The following is a 20214-nucleotide window of genomic DNA, read 5'->3' as shown; positions in this document are numbered from 1 at the left end:
CGAATCTATCCCAGCTTCATCTTCTCTTTTCTGCTCGATAATGATGATTAAACCAGAAGAAAAAAAAATAAAAAAATAAAAAAAATAAAAATAAAAATATATATATATATAAAATCAAAGGGGATCGAATAGCACACGTGGGAGATTGGAGATTGGAGATTGATCCTCTGAAAGACCCCAAGATTTTGAGAATTGAGAATGGCCAATTGGGTTGTGTTTGAGAGGCATTTTCTATCTGGAGGAGGAGTTATGGACCTCTCGTGCTTCAAAGATCTGTTTGTTCCTTTCTCTTTATTTGCTAATTTTTATAGAGCAACTTGTGATGAAGTCACATTAAATGGAGCTTGGTGGGGCTGCTTTCCTTTACACAATTTATGTCGTACTTGGCTAATATATACCCCACAAAGGCATAAACCCATTATTCTAGAACCAAGAATCCAATGGGAATCCCTATTTTGGTTGTTTCTTTAAACATATTTTAGGTCATATGGTGCTTCTAATTACCAAGAAGAGTGGCTATTATTCAAAGACATTGATTCCAAGCTGTTGTTAACTTAATATTTCTAAGCCGAACTCTTTGTTTAGACTTAATTAATGGGGGTAACAGGGGCTTTCGTTCCACTCCAACCTAGCTTTATATAGTTAATTAATCCAAATAGCTAATGGGTCTTTGACTTGAGTTTGGTTTAGGTTGAAAAAACCAGCCTTAGTATTGGGTTGGGCTCTGTTTTAGGGTTAACCTTAGTAAAACTATGGTTTAGTAATCTAGAATGAATTAGTTCATTCTCAGCTTTGGTCTGTTTTAAGGTTTCTTTCTAGGGTTGAGCCCAAACAGATGTAATCCTATAGACATCATATGCTAAACGTTCCATTGCCCTGCTGATGACTGGGAAGCATGTTTCTGCGAGTTAATTAAGATTAGCTGAGGATTTTAACACCCCATCTTGACCCTATATAGTTACACCTTTTATGTATGATGTCCCTCTAGGAATCTTCCTATTGTATCCTCTTGGGGCTTACAGATAAGACTTATTCTTCTTTTTCTCTTAATAAAGCTTAATCATCCAAATAAAAAAATATGTCAGGCAGGATTTTTCTTATCGACACCCTTCAAGGTGTCAAATAATTTGTAATCTTACTTTTTCGCCCTTTTAGTATAACGTATTTTTTTTTTTCAATAAGGATAAATATTATCATTTCACATGTATACTAAAAAAAATGTGTATGACAATGACACCTTTTGATATCGCTTTCAGATTATTTTTGAAAACCCTTTTATACACTTAACTTAAAAAACTTTTGGAATAAAATAAAGGACAATTATATGAAGGTGTCAAGTTCTAAATACACCTATAGAGGTGTCATTCAGACACTCCCTCCACATATATATGAATACGAGGCTAGCATATTCTATATTACTGAGAATTGGAAACACACAATGTGCATGTTACCAAAAAAAAGAAACACACAATGTGCAAGGTACAAGGTCATGGAATAAACCAACAGTTCAACCCATGGGCCAATGACTCATGTCCACTATCACAAGCCGGGTCATGTAGGCACATAACAAATACTGGTATTGTAATATATTATGTGTAATGCATATAAATATCTAGGAAATATTGCAACTTCTACTAGAAGGTAGGGTTTCTTTCTCTAATTAATCAATCATTAAGAATGAAATCTCTAAGAATAAATCTTTGCTATCTCTCTCTTCTAGTGAGAACTGTAACCCTTTTTCTATTGAAGGTGGGACACCTTGATGACAAGAGTAAGACTCCACTAAAACATTCTATTCGGTGTTAATTGGACCAAAGATTTAACTAGTTTGATCCTCTCTCTCATATTTCATAATCTCTAACTTGTTCTTTTTAGGATCTCTCAATCACCCCATCATTGTACTCTCTCCATAGAAACAGCATATCCTTCCCTTTAGGGCTATCTTGCATCCCCCTCATAGGCATGAAATTAAGTATACAAATGATCTGATTTGCTTTTCTTAGATCCATCTTTCTTTTCTTGATAAACAAATGAGGAAGTTCAACTCTCCCAACATCTTCCTTAGGTTGGAAATAGAAGCTTCACTGGTTCACTATTCTATATTTTATATTTCTTTTTTCCAATAATCAAAGTACATGTATTAAGATCGAGCAAGCTCTACAATAAAGTCTTACAAAATAATTTTTTTTTCTTAAAGAGATATAATAGAAAAAAGAGAGACATAGGTTAAAGATGATTGATAAAAAAGAAGTTGAAGATAAGGAATATATGTGAATGCATTGATAAGCCAAAGAAAAACTAAAACTTTAAAACAAGTTTAAATATAGACATGGATTTAAGGTTGGGGCTTCAGTAATCACCATCTCTTGACATATTAAATTCAATAAAAATCAAGAAAAGTGAAGGGTGGGGATAGGAGAATATCCAGAGATTTATCCACTTAACTGTTCATCTGCACACAGACACATATACAGAGAGAGAGAGAGATGGGTGATGGCATTGCATGCATAGAGAAGATTAGGAGTGAAGGGTCCCAGTTGAGTCATCTTCCAATACAAGTAGTCACATCAAGGCATGATAAGGTGGTGAGACAGTGAAGATGGGTGGGGTGGGAGTGTGCGTGGCGCTGCGGCTGCGTGAGTTCGTTCCCTTGGACCCATTTCTAACGGAAAGTCACTTAATCTAGTTAGCTTGGCAGTTTTCTGTTTTACCAAACTCAAGTCAGAAACTTGGATTTTAAAATTAGGGTTGAGAAGGAAATCTGATTCTGTGGATAAATAGCATTTCAAGGGTCTTGCATGGAGTCTATGGAATGGTTTTGGATGTTACGTACGTGTGTGATCTTAAGCAAATAGAAGCTGTTTGCAGCGAGACAAAAACTCTTTTTAAAAAAACTGTTTTTTCCTTTTTCTCTTCTTCATCAGTCAAAGCCTTTGTTGGAAAGAAAATTAATTGTTAAATTTATCTTCTAAATGGAGAAATTTTTGTTTGGGATCAGTATTTTATTTTATTTTCCCCTCCTAATAATGTTAAGGAGAAGAGACATTTTTCAATCTTAATATATAATAATCTTTTTTTCTTTTTCACATAATCAGAGGTAGTAGTTTGTTTATGAAGATGATCACTTGTTAGCTTATGGAAACTTCCTCTTTATCCCTTTAAAGGTTTGGTTGTATATATTAATTAGTTTTCCTTGTGTCCTATTCGAGGCACAAACCATTTCTCTTATGTTGGAATTTTTTTATTTTATTTTTTTAAATTTTAAAAGAACAACTAAAATAGATTTACAAAACATCCATTTTAGTGGTGAGGTGAAATGGGTCCTTCTAGGCGTCACTATATCTAGTGAATTATAACGCTACATATTTTGGTTTCAATCTTATTATATAATCTCTGATAAGGGCCAACGAAAAACTATCCATATGGTCCCTCTATCCATCCAGAATATGTCTTTATGAACACGCCAAATTCTACCATAATAGGATGCTAATTACATCATAAGATATAAGATCTATGGGACTACACATAATAAATCTAAATGGGTGAGAACAGTCACATAGATAAAAATTTTACCTAACAATTCAAAAAAATTGAATGGATTCTTTGTATCTGGAATATCTGTGAGCCTCGAAGTCCAATCACATCTCAAAATAATAATTTTTTTTTATCACCCCCTATTTTTCAGGTTTCCCTATGCTCAAACATATTCAGATTGGACCATGATTGAGTTATGAGGTTCACAAAACTCTTTTTAGATTGTTCAATGAGTCTAAAGGTTTCTCATTGGAGTTTTGTATATATGGTTGTAGGTTCCCCTTGTTTTCATTGTTTTTTATTTCAAAAAAATTTATTTTGAGAGAGAGAGAGAGAGAATTTTGAATGACAATAAAAATCACAACAATGAACATTGTAAGTAGTACTATCAATTTTGATTTTTAAAGAAATTATGGGAGAGGTATTTAGATAGATTTGTAGGCCGGGTTCATTGACATGTCATTAGGTGTAGATGAAACTCTTTTAAATTATAAATAAGTGAAAGAAATGGATTTGAGTCTACTAAAAAAATCCATGTCAACACCTAGCAGTCAACACTTCCATCAGACCGCGGGACCTATAGGATAGCTTAGTTGGCAAGAATGAACACCTCACAATCAAGTAATGATACTATATTGTATTTGAAAATTTTTTGTTACTATCTTACGATACAAATTAAAATAAACATATGAATGTATAGTATTGCGTGGAATATAGGATAAGGAGTAGAGTATTCTATTTGTTTATATCTCTAATGTCTATTTAAACACATCACAAGCATTGATGAAGTGAGTGGGATTACTTGTCTCACTAGTTTTTGAGCTACATGGAGGGATGAGCTAGCAAGTTGAACTGACCCTTATATAGTTAGAGCATGCACGTACACTTGGGTAATTTGTATGTCAGACTTTGAGTCCTATGTCAGGCATATGGCCCACCTTTTAATGGCTTTTCTCCATATATTTTCAGCCATCAAATTAGTGGATATATTAAAATATGATTATTATATGAATGGAGGATTGACCACTAGTCAATTTTGAAGCCATTAGATTTCTCCATGGTCCAAATTGAGATAAGGTTATTTACATTGTTGGGGCTATGATATTGGGGAGGTAGCCGCCGAAGATTTTTTTATTTTATTTTTTTATTTGGGTTATATGGGTATTGTGGTAAATTATATATGAAAAAAAATTATGCTACCTAGTCTCATGGTTAGCGTGGTTCTTGCGCTTAGACACGTACAGTATTGCCCAGTTCTCATGAAAAGACAGAAATCCTGCCTAGATCAATGCTGGTGTGTGTGTTTTCATTGACTAGTGCATGCATGCAAGCTCTAGAGGTCCAGACAACATTCTCTCTCCCATTATATATATAGGGTTTCACTTTAAATTTGAAGTGAAAGTTCTTTCTTTGTAATCAATCTGAGAGAAATATGAAGATGAACGATTGTAACCTATTTTCCATAGATCGAGATCGAGTAAAGTAGATCTTATCTCACTATGGAAGTAGGCAATTTTATTGAACCATGTAAATCCATATATGCATTTGTGATTATTTGTTTGCGATTTCCATTCTCTTCTGTGTTATTTTAGATTCTCAATTTTCTACATACATGGCTCTAAAAATTTGTCTAAGTGATAGCTTAATTGTATTGATAATCTTATATATAGTTCCCAAAGCAATTGATACCATTTGATTAATTAGCAAGTAAATGTTGTTCATGATTTGGAATAGTAAACGAATGGTTTTATATATACATCACGAGCCATATCATTAACAGAGATCAATTTATATAATATGGACCATATCATCCATGAGCATTGTGGCAAGTTTCATTCCGAAAGCAACATATGATATAATGCGGCACAATTAACAAGTTAAATTCACTCAAGATTTGAGCGGCTGGGGAGAAATGTTTTATACATTATAAGCCATATATATAATGGAGTTTGTCTTGGAAATTTAAACAAATGATCACCAACCCATATGGTCCCCTATCTATCCACAAGCAAGAATTGCCAAATTATATAACCTTCCAATGACTTTGATGCTTAAATTAACCAAAAGAAAACCCCCATAACTAATTAAATTCTCCATGTGACCTAAACTATTGTTATGAAAATAAACTTATTCACATAGGACGACTATGCTAATCAAGCTATTCTCATAATTAGACAACCAATAATTAATGGAGAAATAATAAAATTTTAATGTAAATCAAATCCAATGCAATTATAGGGGATGAAATGAAAGACAGATACATATATCCAAATCAGTGTTAGGCGGATCAAATCCAAATTGGATTTCGGATCGTTCCGTTGACAGTGGTTCAGTTCCCCAAACAACTTAAAGAAATGGTGGCGATGAATTTCAAGGTTCTTTGACCGAGGGCATCGGATGGTATGGATTGGGTACCGGTGGAATAGGGTATTATCGACTTCACATTCAATAGGTGTAGAGTAATTATTAGATTATCAGATTATGTGTGTTTGGGGCTAGCTTCAGGGTTATTAGTCTGTTAGTAGCTAGGGGTTTTTTTTATTTTTTATTTATTATTTTTTATGATTTTTATTTTATTCTAGGTAGATAGTCCTTTCTGTAAATTGAACCCGTGACATGATGTTTGATTTTGATATCAAATGTTAAGTTCTTAATCGATACGTTAATAATAGCTTCAGAATTGATATAATGCGTTAAATTAAGTCCTTTAACCTATTTTATCTTAGACTGATTCAATCTAACGCCCATACACTAGAATAGACCCCATTAGACACATGATAGAATTGATCTCCACTTTACAAAGATGTTGTTTCCTAACTCAAACCAATTAACATGTCGTAATGTATCAACCTTACCATTGTGTCAAGGCCCACCCTCACTTTTTGTGGGAAACCTTTTCCTAAAATTAATCAAGCATTTGAGAGACTAATTGGTTTTGAAGCAATCATTCATGAACTTTTTACGTAGAAAGTTGATGAACAACCCCGCAGGCCTCCCAACGCAGCTTCAAAAGTTTCATGCGTCCCATCCATCAACTAATTAAATCTCCAATTCCAAGCCCCAAATTCAAGATGTGCAGAACACGGCTACTAGCGTAGTTGGTGGTACAGTATTACCCTTGCCAATAGGTGGGAAGCATGGATTCCAAGAGGTCATGGCCGGAATTGACTCTCCTACTACATTGGCAGAAGAAATACATAAGAAAGAAAGTGAAATTTAAATCAAAACTAAAATGAAATATTTATAGAAATCATTTTAAATTTGATTATTAAATTTTATTTCATGATCAAAAAGTTTTAGAAGTAAATTAACTAAATAATTACAAGAGATGATGAACAGTTTCCGTTTTGATTTGGGTAAAAAAATATAGGGATAACTAATGTTTAGAGAAATTATGTCCAGGATATTTCACGTGTAATTATTATACTTGAGATGCTCTATGTTTCATAAATATTATGTTTGAGGTATCTTCTTTTTCATATTTCAAAATTTTGCCATGCCACCACCTCTGCCACTACCCACTAGTAATGTCGGCAACCTTCTCTCCAACTCTTGCCTCATAGCGGTGCTCCATTCCTTAGAGGTGGTGGTAGCGACAACAATTGCATCTAATTAATTTTCTTTGGTTGAAAGACAATGTTCATTCAATCAAACGAGGAAGAGGGGGAGGAGGAGGTGGTTGTAATGCGGAGAGGAGTTTTGAAGGTGGTGGTAAGGATAATATTGAAAATATAAAAAGGGAGAGGGGTCCCCAACTTCTGATGCCCGTGTGCAGTTTGGGGTGAAAGAGGGGGTTTGTAGGAAAAACCCATCAAATAGGGGGTATTTAGGACATTTCTTATGGGGTGCTACAATGTTTTGGGTGGGGGCATGCAATATTGGTTTTAAGCAGGCATCATGAGAAATATTATGCCTATTAAAAAATATCAAAAAACATAAGGATGAAGTTTTGGTGCTTCAGATGTGTGTAGAAAGATATCAGGAGGAGATATTTTCGGGTACATACTAATACCACATAATTTACCTTTTTTATTTTTTTCAAATTCATTTTGGGAGAAAGAATGCTACTTGGTCACGCGCTAGGTGCGACGACCATGCTTAGAGACACATAATCACCTTGGAGACGTCTTAAAATGACTGTTTTGCCCCATGTAAAAAGTGGAAATTCCCAAACATCCCAAGGCAGTTACGTGTCTAGGCGTGGTGGCCATGACCGGATAGCTTTTTATTCCCCATTGATTTTACTTCCTTCGTTTTTCTTTTACTTGCAACCGATGGAACCGACAGGTGAGCACGTCGGGTTCCGCGATTCCGCCGTCCATCCTTTGTGGTTCACTGATTCAGTTATTCCTACTCCCCATCTCTCTCTCCGGAAATCAACGCACCTGCACGTGTCCTTCACAACAATACAAACTGCGAGAACTGGAAAATGGTCGGACGGAATGGTCAGTACACGTGTGGTGTCGGGCATCCGACCCGACAGTGTACATGTAGGTTGTCTATATGCGAGTGCAGGATGGATCGTAGATGAAACCACCTATATATATGTGAACCCATTTATGACACGTGGGAAAAAGTGTGAGATTGGGAATCCTTGCTGTTTCGTGCTGGGTAGCCATCGAACACGTTACGAATCTATAATCGATCGTACCTTCCATTCATTTCTTTGCCAAGTAAGTAAAAACCCAATTATTAATTAATTAGAAAGAAACTGGAGTTGGTTGAGACCTCACTCCTCAGTCCATAGTTTATAAGTAATGGAAGTAGAAGAAGTGGTTATAGTTTGTAAAGTTAGCTAGATCAATCATCAAGCTTTAAAGAAACATTTAAAAAAATTAACAAAATAAACTGTCAATAAAGAGAGGTTAGTGAGGTAGGCAATATGATTAAACAAAAGATTAAGAACTATAAAAGCGTAGATTTAGCCGTAGAAATCGGGATTACTTTTTAACAAAGAATGTATTTTTTTTTTAGTTTTAAAATTCGCTACGAACAAAGAAAGGTTCTTTTCTTTATACAAGTGTAAATTTTTTTTTTTTGATTTGTTATTTCAGTTCTCTTAAAACCAATACCAGTCGTTTTTCCGTGTTTTAAGCATCTACCATTAATAGGACAGTAACACATCATTTAAAATTCTGATTACTGAGCGTAAAGAAAGGGGAAAAAGAGAGAAGAGATCTTCTTCATCTCTCCCTCTGCGATGATGGAAAGGAAAGAGAGAGAGAGAGGCCAACAAGGCAAAGAAGAAAGAAACAAGTTAAAAAGGCATGAAAGCATAAGAGGAATTTGGAATGTGAAGACCATTCATTATTATGTCATGAATACGAATCTCATGCTTTCTCAAGACCCAAAAACAGAATAAGAAAGAAAGAAAGAAATTAACATATACTTTTAATAATATTATTAATGGGTTCGTTGGTTGGTCGGTGGCTGTATATTCTTTCTCGATCTCTCTGTTACATACATTTAATTCTCTGGAAGTTCTTTCAGTCACGTTCTAAGCCAAAGTCTTTATTCGATTACGTATTTACGTTACCTTAGTAATGTGAACATAATACCACTTACGTAACCCATACAGAGAAGAGAAGAACAGCTCTCTTTAACTCTCAAATATTTCTAAATTAGCTCCAACCATTAAAGTTTAGGGGGTGACTTCCATGTTGTAAAAGTAAGAAAGAAAACAAGAAGAATCGAAACCCTTTTACGTGTTTGGCTTCAAGGAAGGCTGGGTACAGAGTTACAGACTCTCTGCACCTTCCTTTCTACAGAGACGGCGAACCATGAATGTAAAGACAGAATTGTACTGAACTCCCTCTTTTCTTTGATTGAAAAGCCTTCACTTCAACCTCCTCAAATTGATCTATCAATCTATCAAATCTCTATTCTTTTCTCTCTCTCTCTCTCTCTCTCTGTATCTCTCTCCCCGTGAGTGAGTCTGACTGAAGCTAAGAATGGAAAGAAAAAAAGCATTAACCAGTGTTGTTTGGACTTACGTGGAATTTTTTTTACTTTTTAAAGAAACAAAAACAAAGAACAATGTGAGTATGTGTCTGGAAAGGAATGGAGCGGAAGTAAGGCAGAGAGTTTAATCATACGGACTTGGGCCAAGTGGCAACACCACTGACTTAGGGTGCAGAGCACCTTTCTAGCGTTTCCTTTGGCACCCCCCACATTCACGGATCTTTAACCACGTGTCTCAATTCGTCGGAGAATCTCTTCCATTTACGGGCAATGGCAGAGACTGTAACTTCCAGTACTGTTTCCCCGTCGGTTTGCAATAAAGCAAAGAAAGCAAAAAAACCTCCACACAGGAGACTCAGACCCTTTGAGTTCCGGACGAGTCAGATGGAAAGAAGTGGCAGCTTTTGTGCTCTTGAATCAAACTTTGCCAGCTTGTCATCAAATATCTACACTCGATTTCCAATGGCGCAATGACATGTGTTACCAACAATTCTAGTTTCTTTGTTGTGTAAAATTTTAGAATAAAATATAATAAAATAAAAATAATGATGAATTTATGTATACACGTATTAAGAACATAACAAATTGTTGGGATATCCATGCATTAGGCACCAAAAAAATATATATATATTCTCACATCAGATATGAATGTGAATGTAAGTGAATTAATAGGTATTCAAGCACCTTCTCCTTAACGGCTAGTTTTTAAGGATAAGACCTAAGTTCCTAACACAAATTAGATAAAATCGATTTGAATGAATTAGTCTACGTTGTTATAAATTAGCATTCAATAATTGTCGTGCCTTTAGGCCACTGTATACACTAGCATAATCAATACATAAGCAAAGGCGCGATGTCGTTTACTCATTCGGCAAAATCAATCTATTAGTATTAGTCATGTTTGGTTGGCAAGAAATGGATTGAAATCTTTGGCCAAATGGGTCAACAGATTTTTTTTACATAGGAAAGATAAGTTACTCTATTTGATAGGACTAATCCAAAAGCTTGTGAGGTTTGGGGACTTGATTAATTACTGGATAAACTTGGTGATTAGATCCAACTCTTGGAACACACCACAGGGAGATAGATAAACACAAGAAAGAGTACAAGGGTCCAACATAGCTCATAGCTTGGTGTCGTATCTTTTCTTAGCTAGTGGTTATAGTCTTCTTAGATTATGTTCCAAATGAAGTTGAGTAAAAAAATAGAAAGGCAAGGAAATGAGCTCAATGGATGTCTACATGGTGAACAATAAGCATTTCGTGTTAAAGCATTCTCTTCTCCACTCCCCCTTTGGAACAAATTTATTAACTAGTTAATCAAATGCTTTTTGTTTTGACAAGTAAGAGAGAGATTGGTAGGTAGACCTTCCAAGATGCCTTTTATGGCATATACTAAGTTAGAACCCAATAAGCACAACTATGTACACAACAGTTTATGTACGGGTCTAATTTAGTGAAAATGTTGATAATGTTATCACCAAGGCAAGTCATGGATTAATTTTTAAAGAAATCTAACTCTTTGTGAATGGGCATTCTCCATCAATCATTTGTAGCTTGGAAGTGCCTTACATAAAATAATACTTCATAAATTATGAAAAATAATAATTTTTATTTAGAATTGTTTGTTAAAATAAAGATCATTAAAAACCAGAGGAAAAACCTCATGTAGAATAAACCACTACGATTGAGATACACAATCAATCGCAACACATGGATTGTCCATGGAATTTTCCATTTATCCAATGGTCAGACTAACCAACAATACCTATCACCTTGGGTTCTAGCCTCTCTCTTTTTATTTTTATTTTATTTGCCTTACAATATTCAAGACCTTGGGCCATCCTCTAGGGTTTACAAATTATTGAAAAAATATACAAAAATACCTCTTTTTCAGATTTGGGAGGGGGAGGACATCTAGTCTTACGCCCAACTCAAAGAGACATAGTATTGATGGCTTCAATATAAAACCCATCTCATTTCAATCAGGATTTGTAAGAATGGGGTTCTACCCTTATATGCCCTCCCCCCTCCCCCCCTCTCACACACACACAAAAAAATAATTTAGATTTAGTTTCCCAACTACATTGTATGGCCAATCATGTATAAGACTATTCCATTTGTCTCATAAGTGGTCTAGGTTCTTGAAGAAAAAAGAGACATTTCAATTAAACAAATTCTACGCAGATTAATTAAACTAGAAATCAATCATATGATGATTAGATGATGACATGAACATGATGTCTACAATGTTAAAGTTCCAACATTTAAAGATCATTTTGATCATAATTGTTGTTGGAATTCATTCCCTTAGTTCTCTCCTGATTTCTCATCAAAATGGAGAATAAGGAATAAAAAGTTAGTAGTATAAAAATTTGAATTGTATCGTTTCCATTTTTTTTTCTCTCATTATATGAACAGGATAAAAGTGTCAAAATCAATAAATTTCTGTTGAAAAATTTCCATTACTATTTATATACAAAAACAAAAAAAATAGTCTATGTTCAACAGTAGTGATATCTCCCTCTACATTTTGCACATTTATTGTTTTTTCTTAGTAAACTCCACTTAAGATACGTTCCCAAATCATAAGATGTTATGTCAAGCCAAGCTATCAAATGTCAGAAGTCTCTTAATCCTGTTTAGCAAGCAAAACTAAACGTGCAAAATACTTGTTTAATGGGTTACTCAAGATGTAGGAATCTTTGACAAACCCATACAAGAATGGAATAATCTAGTGGCAAAATGTTCTATCCACCTCTCTCTCTCTCTCTCTTTCCAAAAAAAAAAAAAAAAAACTGAAAGAGTAGAAGAAAATCATATTTTAGGATGGCAAAGTTGGGGAATAACATCTTTACCAAACAATAGATTGATGGGATTCACTGAAAAAAAAAACCAGAAAAAAAAAACAATAGATTGATGGGTGTTAAATGTACCAAACTAAGAACTCTGTCTTCAACTGGTCCCGGCCAAAATTTAAATTGAAATATTGAAGTAACCTCATCAAGCCTAGAGTCAGCTAGTTGACTTAGAGCAAGGGACATAGAGAAACAACCATTTAATGGGCAAATCACATGAACCTCAAGCCCCTAATAAGACAAAATATATAGTATGCCCCACGCAACCCCTCTTCTGTGACCTCTACCAACCAAGACCCAACTTAAATCCAAGTTTCCATTAAATCACCAAATTTTCTTATGGAAGACCCACTTAAAAGAAAACAGTTCAACAGTTCTACTGTAACAAGAAGAAAAAGTAGAAAGATGAAAATTAGAAGAATACAAAAAATGAAGATCCACCTGTGACATTAGATTTCAGTCATTTTCCACAAAAATAAACTTATAGTTATATATTAGAAGAGAAAAATATAAATAAAAACTAAATCAAATATGATACAGTCCTTGGTAAATTTTTGTTTCTCATTTGTTTAATTTATCTTTGTATTATATGCTAAGAACCCCTGAAATGATACCAAACAGTTATATATCATTATTTATTGGAGTAAAGTTTGAGTCTTGCACCATCCAATAAATTATATTTCTTTGGAACAATGTAATATATAGGATCCACATTCCACACCTTCAATCAAGTTATGTTAATGGGCCCGTATCAAATTGGGGCCCACCTTGCTCTGCCCCTATTGGTTAGTACTTAATAGTTGGTTAAAACCCATATAGTATTGCTGGGATTGGTTTTGGCAGAAACCTTGGGCCCCTGGCCCGGATTTCACCCCAGTTACCCTCTGAAATTAATCAATAAGCCCCTTTTGCAAGTTAGGGTTTTATGAATGTTTGATTGGTTAGACTTTGTCATCCTTACTAACATGGAAAGGGATCTTTTGAATTAGGCCACATTATTCCTACAAGTCCTGTGGCTCCATATGAAAGGCTACTTCGAAGTCCAAATACTCTCAGAGAGAGAGAGAGAGATGGGGAGAGAACCCACATAGATAGGTACATCTATCTTACATTTCAGCCCTCATTTACTCAAGTTTTAGATTCTCTACTCTTCAAAACTAAAATTGATTCTAGGAATACATGATCCAAGGGCAGCTTATAGACCAAAAAATTGTTTTATTTTTTTCGGTGGTAAAAACCAAACACTTGTTAAAGCTTAATTGGGTGAAATTAACAGAACCTCTCCTTCTAGAATGTCTTTCTCTCTGTCTTGGTAATTTCTTGGAAGCAAAGAAGCATATGGCATATAATTTGGTCAAAATGTTTACTTTGAATTGGTTTGGGAGAGGAGGTGGTCTACTACACATACAGACACCCTTATTTTTTTTTTTTTTGAAACCTCCATTATCAAGTTTCAAAACCATGGGAAAACCAAACCCTTTTTCGTTCTTGTTAATTTTTTTTATTTTAATAAAAAAAAGGAGAATTACAAGTTGCCCACTTATATTGGTTTTTTGCGAGTCAACCATTAATAGTGAAAAACAAAACAGTATATTTAATGAGGACAAGAAAGAGAACCCACATATTTAATGAGAAGGAGAAAAGAGAAATGAAAAAGAATGTAAAAAGGAAGTACACATTGACAACATGTAATAAAAAAGAAAAAAAAATTTATTAAAAAAAAAAAAGAAAAAAATAATTTAAGATCCCTTGCCGAAAAACAGGAATTAATACATAAAAAGATGGATGATCGCTGCTGGTTTTGAAGTTACTGGTTAGGTTGAGAAGGTTGTTTTAAAACAGAGGTTTTTACACCTTTACAAGGGGAGGTCGAGTCTCTCCAGTTTTAGGAAACTTTTTCACCTATTTTGTTCCTGCAATTAGGTAGCAGTTTACGGACTTGACACCGTATTATGAAGCCCATTATTGGGGGAAATAAGCCCAAATGGGTTGGTTTAGCCACGTGGGATACACAACCAAGGAATGTTGTATACGTGGCAGGAACGAAGATAATTTGTAACTGCCAAGACGGCGGAAGTAAAAGTTCCCTTTGTATGTGGGGTCCATGTGGACGGACACTCAGGATTTGGGGACCACATGGGGGGTTGTGGGGTGCAGTTTAGAGACTCAGAGAGAAAGAGTAGAGAGAGAAACACAGAGTGGAGGCAGGAGGCCCGGAAGGAATTTCGTCCGTTAGTGTTGAGAAACAACTATAAATTGACTACACGCGGCTGTGTCTCTCACCCTCAATCGACACCTCTCTAAGCATTAATCCTCAAGTTTTGCTCTCTCTCTCTCTCTCTTTCTTTCTCTCTTTCTCTGGTTTGACCATTCAGTTGGGTTTCTAAACCCCAGAAGTTGCAGAGCAGAAAGCAAGAAAACAGAGCTTTCGTTCCCCTTTCCGTTGCTTCTTCCTTTTGTTCATCGTTCATTACCACTTCTAGATTTCTAGTTTCCTCACGATCAGTTCTGTTTGACTGATAACATAACCAGAAACACCGGTACAGCTCAAGATCCTTAGTGGGTTCTTTTTGTGATTCATTTTGGGTTTCTAACGAGTAGCAGAGAATCTACTGCTGACTCTGTTTCTTTTGGTTTTACTAAATTTGCAAATTCGGGCTCTCTTTTAGTGCATTTCAGTGACAAAGCAAAGATGACGAAGCAGAATGTGGTCATTTCCGATGCAAACTCTGCAATTAACATGGCGATTACGTTGCCTGTGTCCAACTCGTCTCTGTCCCTGTTTTCATCTGCGGGACAGAAGCCACTCAATCCAAAGAAGAAATTTGTTCCAAAACTTGAAATAGCCACTGGACCCAAAATCAATGCTTGGGTTGATTCAATGAACGCTTCTTCTCCCACTCATATCAAGTCCACTGCTTCTCTTTCTGCTAACGAAGAACATGGTTCTTGGATGGTTCATCATCCATCGGCTTTGAATATGTTCGAGGAAATTACTAGTGCTTCAAAGGGGAAGCAAATCGTGATGTTTCTTGACTACGATGGTACCCTTTCACCGATCGTAGAGGACCCTGATCGAGCTTTCATGTCTGATGCGGTTCGTCACTGTGCTCTGTTTTTTTTTTTTTTACTGTTCTAGTTTTCTCTTTTAGAGTCGTCCACTTCAGGGTTCTAGCTCCTTCATGAGATTTATTAATTCTTCTTTTGTTATGGTTTCCATGAAAGCAGATGAGGGCAGCTGTTAGAAACGCCGCTAGATATTTTCCCACTGCGATCGTGAGTGGAAGATGCAGAGACAAGGTACATTTTTTCTTTAAAAATTTGTAATTTTTTTTCACTCTCTGGGTTCTAATCCTCTATTGTTCTTCTGATAAGTCTACAAAGATGGTTTCTTGTCCATCTGCATATAAGAATTTCTTTGCTTCTTTTCCTTGTAGGTGTATAACTTTGTAAAATTAGCAGAGCTGTACTATGCTGGTAGCCATGGGATGGATATTAGAGGACCAGCCAAAGGTCGCAAGTACAAGAAAGTGAGTTGCCACTCTGAAAGTACAGTTTACCCTTTTAATGTTCTCTGTTTGTTGTTTTCTCTTTTCTCAAACTTTGGTGCTCTTCCAGGCTAAACAACCTGTTCTTTTCCAACCTGCAAGTGAATTTTTACCCATGATTGAAGAGGTAATTGGTTTTCCTTAATCTTTAATTTCTTTCAAAACATCCCAAAAAATGATTAAATTAGAGAAAAAAAAACAAGAATGGGTTTTGAACATTAAAATTCAAATAATTTCAGGTTAACAAAGTATTAGTGGAGAAAACAAAATCGATACCAGGAGCAAGAGTTGAGAACAACAAGTTCTGTGTATCAGTCCACTTTCGATGTGTTGACGAAAAGGTTTGAATTCAAAATCACAATTCCCTACTTTTATTCTTATAAATTTATTTAATTTTTTGGTCCAAGAAAGATATTTAGTTCTGACTTGAAGTATGACTTGACTTTTCAGAACTGGAGTGCAGTTGCAGAAATAGTTTGGTCAGTGCTCAAAGACTACCCAAAGCTTCGACTGAGTCAAGGAAGGAAGGTAAGACTTGGACTCATTAATTGGTCATCAGATTCTTCTCTCTCTCTCTTGGTTCCCTCTGCAGTGTTTTTCTTCTCCTTCCATATTGCTGCCACATGGGGAGCTTCAGAGAGAAATGCCTTAAGAGGATCTCTCTCTGTCTCTGTCTCTGTCTCTTAATACATGCTTATTGTGATTGACTATTAAAGAAGGAATCTAACCATTTGGTGCTTAAAACAGGTGCTAGAGATCCGTCCTACCATTAAGTGGGACAAGGGGAAGGCACTTGAATTTTTATTAGAGTCACTTGGTAAGTTTTTTTTTTTTTTTAATTTAAATTTAATTATTGATAACAAAAGACACACACATTCCATCATTAGTCACAAGATTAACTTTGTTAATTATCTTGTTGAAGTTTTATATGATCCAAACTGTAGGAAAACAAAATTAAAGAAAAGGAACCTCTGTGGCCCTACCCATCTTTTTTTTTTCTTCTTCTATAATTAAAAAGAAGATCCTCATTTTATTCCACTTAAATGGTATTAATAAAACTATTAGAAAATAATGGTCATATGGGTCTTTCACTAAATTGTTATTTTGGGTTATATTTTCACAGGATTTGCTAATTGCAAAGATGTTTTGCCAGTTTACATTGGTGATGATAAAACAGATGAAGATGCATTCAAGGTATTTAATATTTTCTTTAATCTTACCCAACAATTTCTAATTGCAATTTTCATTTTAATTAAAATTTTGTTTTGCAATACAGCAAAATAAAATGAGAGATTTTTTGTTTATGTGTTTGTTTGTAGGTATTGAGAGATAGAGGACAAGGGTTTGGCATTCTTGTCTCTAAAATTCCAAAGGACACAAATGCCTCTTATTCTCTTGGAGAGCCCTCTGAGGCAAGAACTTTGATCTATGAATTTCTATTGCTTTTGCATGTTTTGTTATACACCTTTTTCTTTCTCAAGCTTTTATTGATTTATAATTTATATTTTGTTTCCAGGTTATGGACTTTTTGCTCCGTTTGGTAGAGTGGAAAAAACACTCAAGAGGGAGAAACTCAAAGGTGTAAATAAATACGAGAAGAACATTTTCCTACCCAAGAGAAAAATTTCCCCGGGTGGAATGAAGAGTAGATGAGGACGAGTAGATAATATGTAATTTCTTTGTTTAGAGAAAAGAAAAGGGAGAAAAAAAAAAAACAAAAAAAAAAAAAGAAGAAGAAATAGGAATTTTTTTTTTTTTTTTTCTTCTTCTAGGCTTGAAGGCATTGTAAGTCTTGTAAGTACTTCTATGTACAAGGAAGATGAAGATGTAAATTTTGAAATCTTTCTCTCTTCTTGTGGATCCATTTTTTCTTAAAATAAATTAATGTTGGAATTCAACTTCTGCAACTTGTTTGATATGGGCAACAACACTATCTTTGGGTTCTTGAATAGAGGCATATGGCTCGAGCTCTTTCTTACTTGGTACTTCAAGCTTCCAATCTTTGGGTTCATTACTACCAATACTTGCATGGAATAGTAGTCTCTTATTGAGCCAAGTCTGAGACAGTATCTCATTTATTTCCATAACCGGCCCATTGTACAAATTGATTATATTTTAGTGTTTCATTGTGTGTGTGTGAGAGAGAGAGAGAGAGAGAGAGAGAGAGAGATAGAGAGAAAACTGAGGTACAATAGCAACCTCAGGTACAATCTTCTGCTTAATTAGGTTCAATACTTGAAAAAGGAGAATCTTGAAAAAATGAGGCTTAGAAAAGATTCTTTGAAAATATCATTTTATTAAGAGTGACACCATCATCAACTAGTAAAGCAGCTAATAGGGCATCAGACTCATACATTCTCTTTCCTAAATTTTATGATTTCTTCCCATGCTATAGGGGGGGAGAAAGAAAACTATATATATATCTATGATCATCACAGCCATATCAATGATTGTGACACTATTTAGAAAGATCCCTTTCTTTTTATCCTTCTTTATCTATTTTTCTTGTGTTGCAGAAACACTTTAACAGGATAAGTTGTGAGCACATATTCAAGAAGTGAAGCTCTTTGATAATATATACAGACAAGGTTTAGAGAGACCACAAGAAGCTTGTTTTGAAATCAGTGATGAATGCTCATCATATGTTGCTATTATTATGAAATTAATTGTCAAACTTAAGTTGTTCCAACCTTCTATTCATTCTAAGGTTTAAAAACTCAGAATCAGGTAAGAGTCTCTCTCCATCAATTTCGAATTAATTTTTATTCAAAATCATCCCTAATCAAGATCAGTATCGGTCAATTTGACTCCTTAAAACCCTAGTACGTTCATCCACCTTCCCAAATTGGAAATTCAGAAAGAAAGTAGCTTCAACATGTTAAAACTTTTTTTCCTTTTCAAGGATGGAGGGAAGAAAGTTCATAGATGCCCCTGTGTCAGTCAGGTAACCCTCAATATCAAGGTATCTTTTGTCATCGATCCAAGGTCAATAATTTGTATTACTTAGACAGGTTCAAAGAATAAAAGAAGGCATCAAATTCTGATTCTCACATGCATGTAATCAGTTATTGAAGAACATTGACCTGCAAATAAAGTAATTGAACACAATAATATGGTTAAATCCAATTTTATTTATTTATTTATTTTTCCTCTGGTGAATTATGTTTGATGCTTTGGTTATGAGTTAGTTAAGGAGGAGAGATTTATTAGATATTGTTTTCCTTTTATCCCATCTCTTCCTTGTGTTTCCTCCTACCACACATGCCATAGATCTTCTCCCTCTTTCTCAGACAAGGGTTGGAAAAGTTAAGTTTAATATTGTCAGGTGATATCCTCTGGGATCTAGAATGAGTTGGCACCATTAGAGGACATGAGAGACATTAATATAGAACACATCTGAAGGCCAATAGACTATGCTTTTGATCCAAAGAAATATACTTACATCATGACTTACAACTCATTGGATCATAGATGATTCTACTAGCTAGCTAGAACCTCCCATTCTCTTCTACAAGTTAGCCCCAAAATGGTGGAGACACAGCCATTGATTATAAAGTGAAGAATTGAACTGCTCCATTGGGTGCTAAGAGATTTGAGGTTCTCCCATTCTCTTTTTTTTTTTTTATTTAAAAAAAAAAAGCTTTCTTTTTTGGTTTTTTCTTGAAGGAATTAAGGGTGATACCCTTTTCTGGGTTGGTTGTGAAAGGGAAAACCCACTACCAGAAGGAATCTATGGTTGAAGAGGAGTTGGATTCCACTCAAGGGGGGGGGGGGGGGGTTTGATGTGAGGAACACACATGGATCTTGAATAGGGACATGAACATGCTTCCAAGCTTTGAAGACCCTGGGAGGGCTCTTTTCAGACGTGTAAAGATGGTTTCCACTAGATTCAAATTATGATTGGTGCCTAAACTGAAATAAACTAAGTTGAGTAACCTTCAATAATTGATGGGGAAGGAGAGGAAGGAAAAAAGGGGGCATTTTCCCAAGGCAAACAACTCACTCTCACTGGAAAAGCACTAACAATCCTTACTTCAAATCAATCATTCATGACTTTGGGTTTGAAACATATATAACACCTTAATTCAGATCTTGTTTACAAGTTTCAATCTTATCAACTTTAAAAAAATGGAGGTTCTTCGAGGCAATTTAGATATGGTCTCACTTAAATCCCTCTTGCTTCCACCAAACCAGACCCAAAGAAAAGAAATGGAAATTTGATAATTCATTTCTTCCAAACCCATCATGTGAATTTTGTGAATACTTGAGACAGACCCATAATGTTCCTCTCTATTACAATATAATTTCATATAT

At 35.0% G+C, this 20214-nt stretch overlaps 1 protein-coding gene across 2 annotated transcripts; it reads left to right on the top strand.

Annotated features, from left to right (window-relative positions):
* The first annotated feature begins 9406 nt into the window (after nt 1–9406).
* LOC122666930 (probable trehalose-phosphate phosphatase 6) lies at nt 9407–17807 on the top strand. Of its 2 annotated transcripts, XM_043863043.1 has the most exons (12): nt 9407–9437; nt 14507–14518; nt 15029–15449; nt 15581–15652; nt 15790–15882; nt 15971–16027; nt 16140–16241; nt 16351–16428; nt 16648–16717; nt 17024–17094; nt 17220–17312; nt 17417–17807. In XM_043863043.1, exons 3-12 carry the CDS (start codon nt 15045–15047, stop codon nt 17483–17485), a joined length of 1110 nt encoding a protein of 369 aa, XP_043718978.1. In that variant the 5' UTR covers nt 9407–9437; nt 14507–14518; nt 15029–15044; the 3' UTR covers nt 17486–17807. The 2 variants fall into 2 exon arrangements, with proteins under 2 accessions (XP_043718978.1, XP_043718977.1); XM_043863042.1 differs by lacking the exons at nt 9407–9437; nt 14507–14518 and having other exon boundaries at nt 14885–15449.
* Nucleotides 17808–20214: the final 2407 nt, after the last annotated feature.

Source organism: Telopea speciosissima, chromosome 7 (genome assembly GCF_018873765.1).
Source record: "Telopea speciosissima isolate NSW1024214 ecotype Mountain lineage chromosome 7, Tspe_v1, whole genome shotgun sequence".
In the NCBI taxonomy this organism is placed as follows: domain Eukaryota; kingdom Viridiplantae; phylum Streptophyta; class Magnoliopsida; order Proteales; family Proteaceae; genus Telopea; species Telopea speciosissima.
The sequence above is the reverse complement of the archived record's forward strand: the minus strand, read 5'-3'. Positions and strand labels throughout refer to the sequence as shown.

Excerpts from the sequence above, each read along its gene's own strand:
- LOC122666930 (XM_043863043.1), top strand. The coding sequence starts at position 15,045 with ATGACGAAGCAGAATGTGGTCATTTCCGATGCAAACTCTGCAATTAAC. Across the intron at positions 15,653-15,789 it reads GTGGAAGATGCAGAGACAAG|GTGTATAACTTTGTAAAATT; the intron begins GTACATTTTTTC and ends TTTTCCTTGTAG. Across the intron at positions 16,429-16,647 it reads GACTGAGTCAAGGAAGGAAG|GTGCTAGAGATCCGTCCTAC; the intron begins GTAAGACTTGGA and ends TGCTTAAAACAG.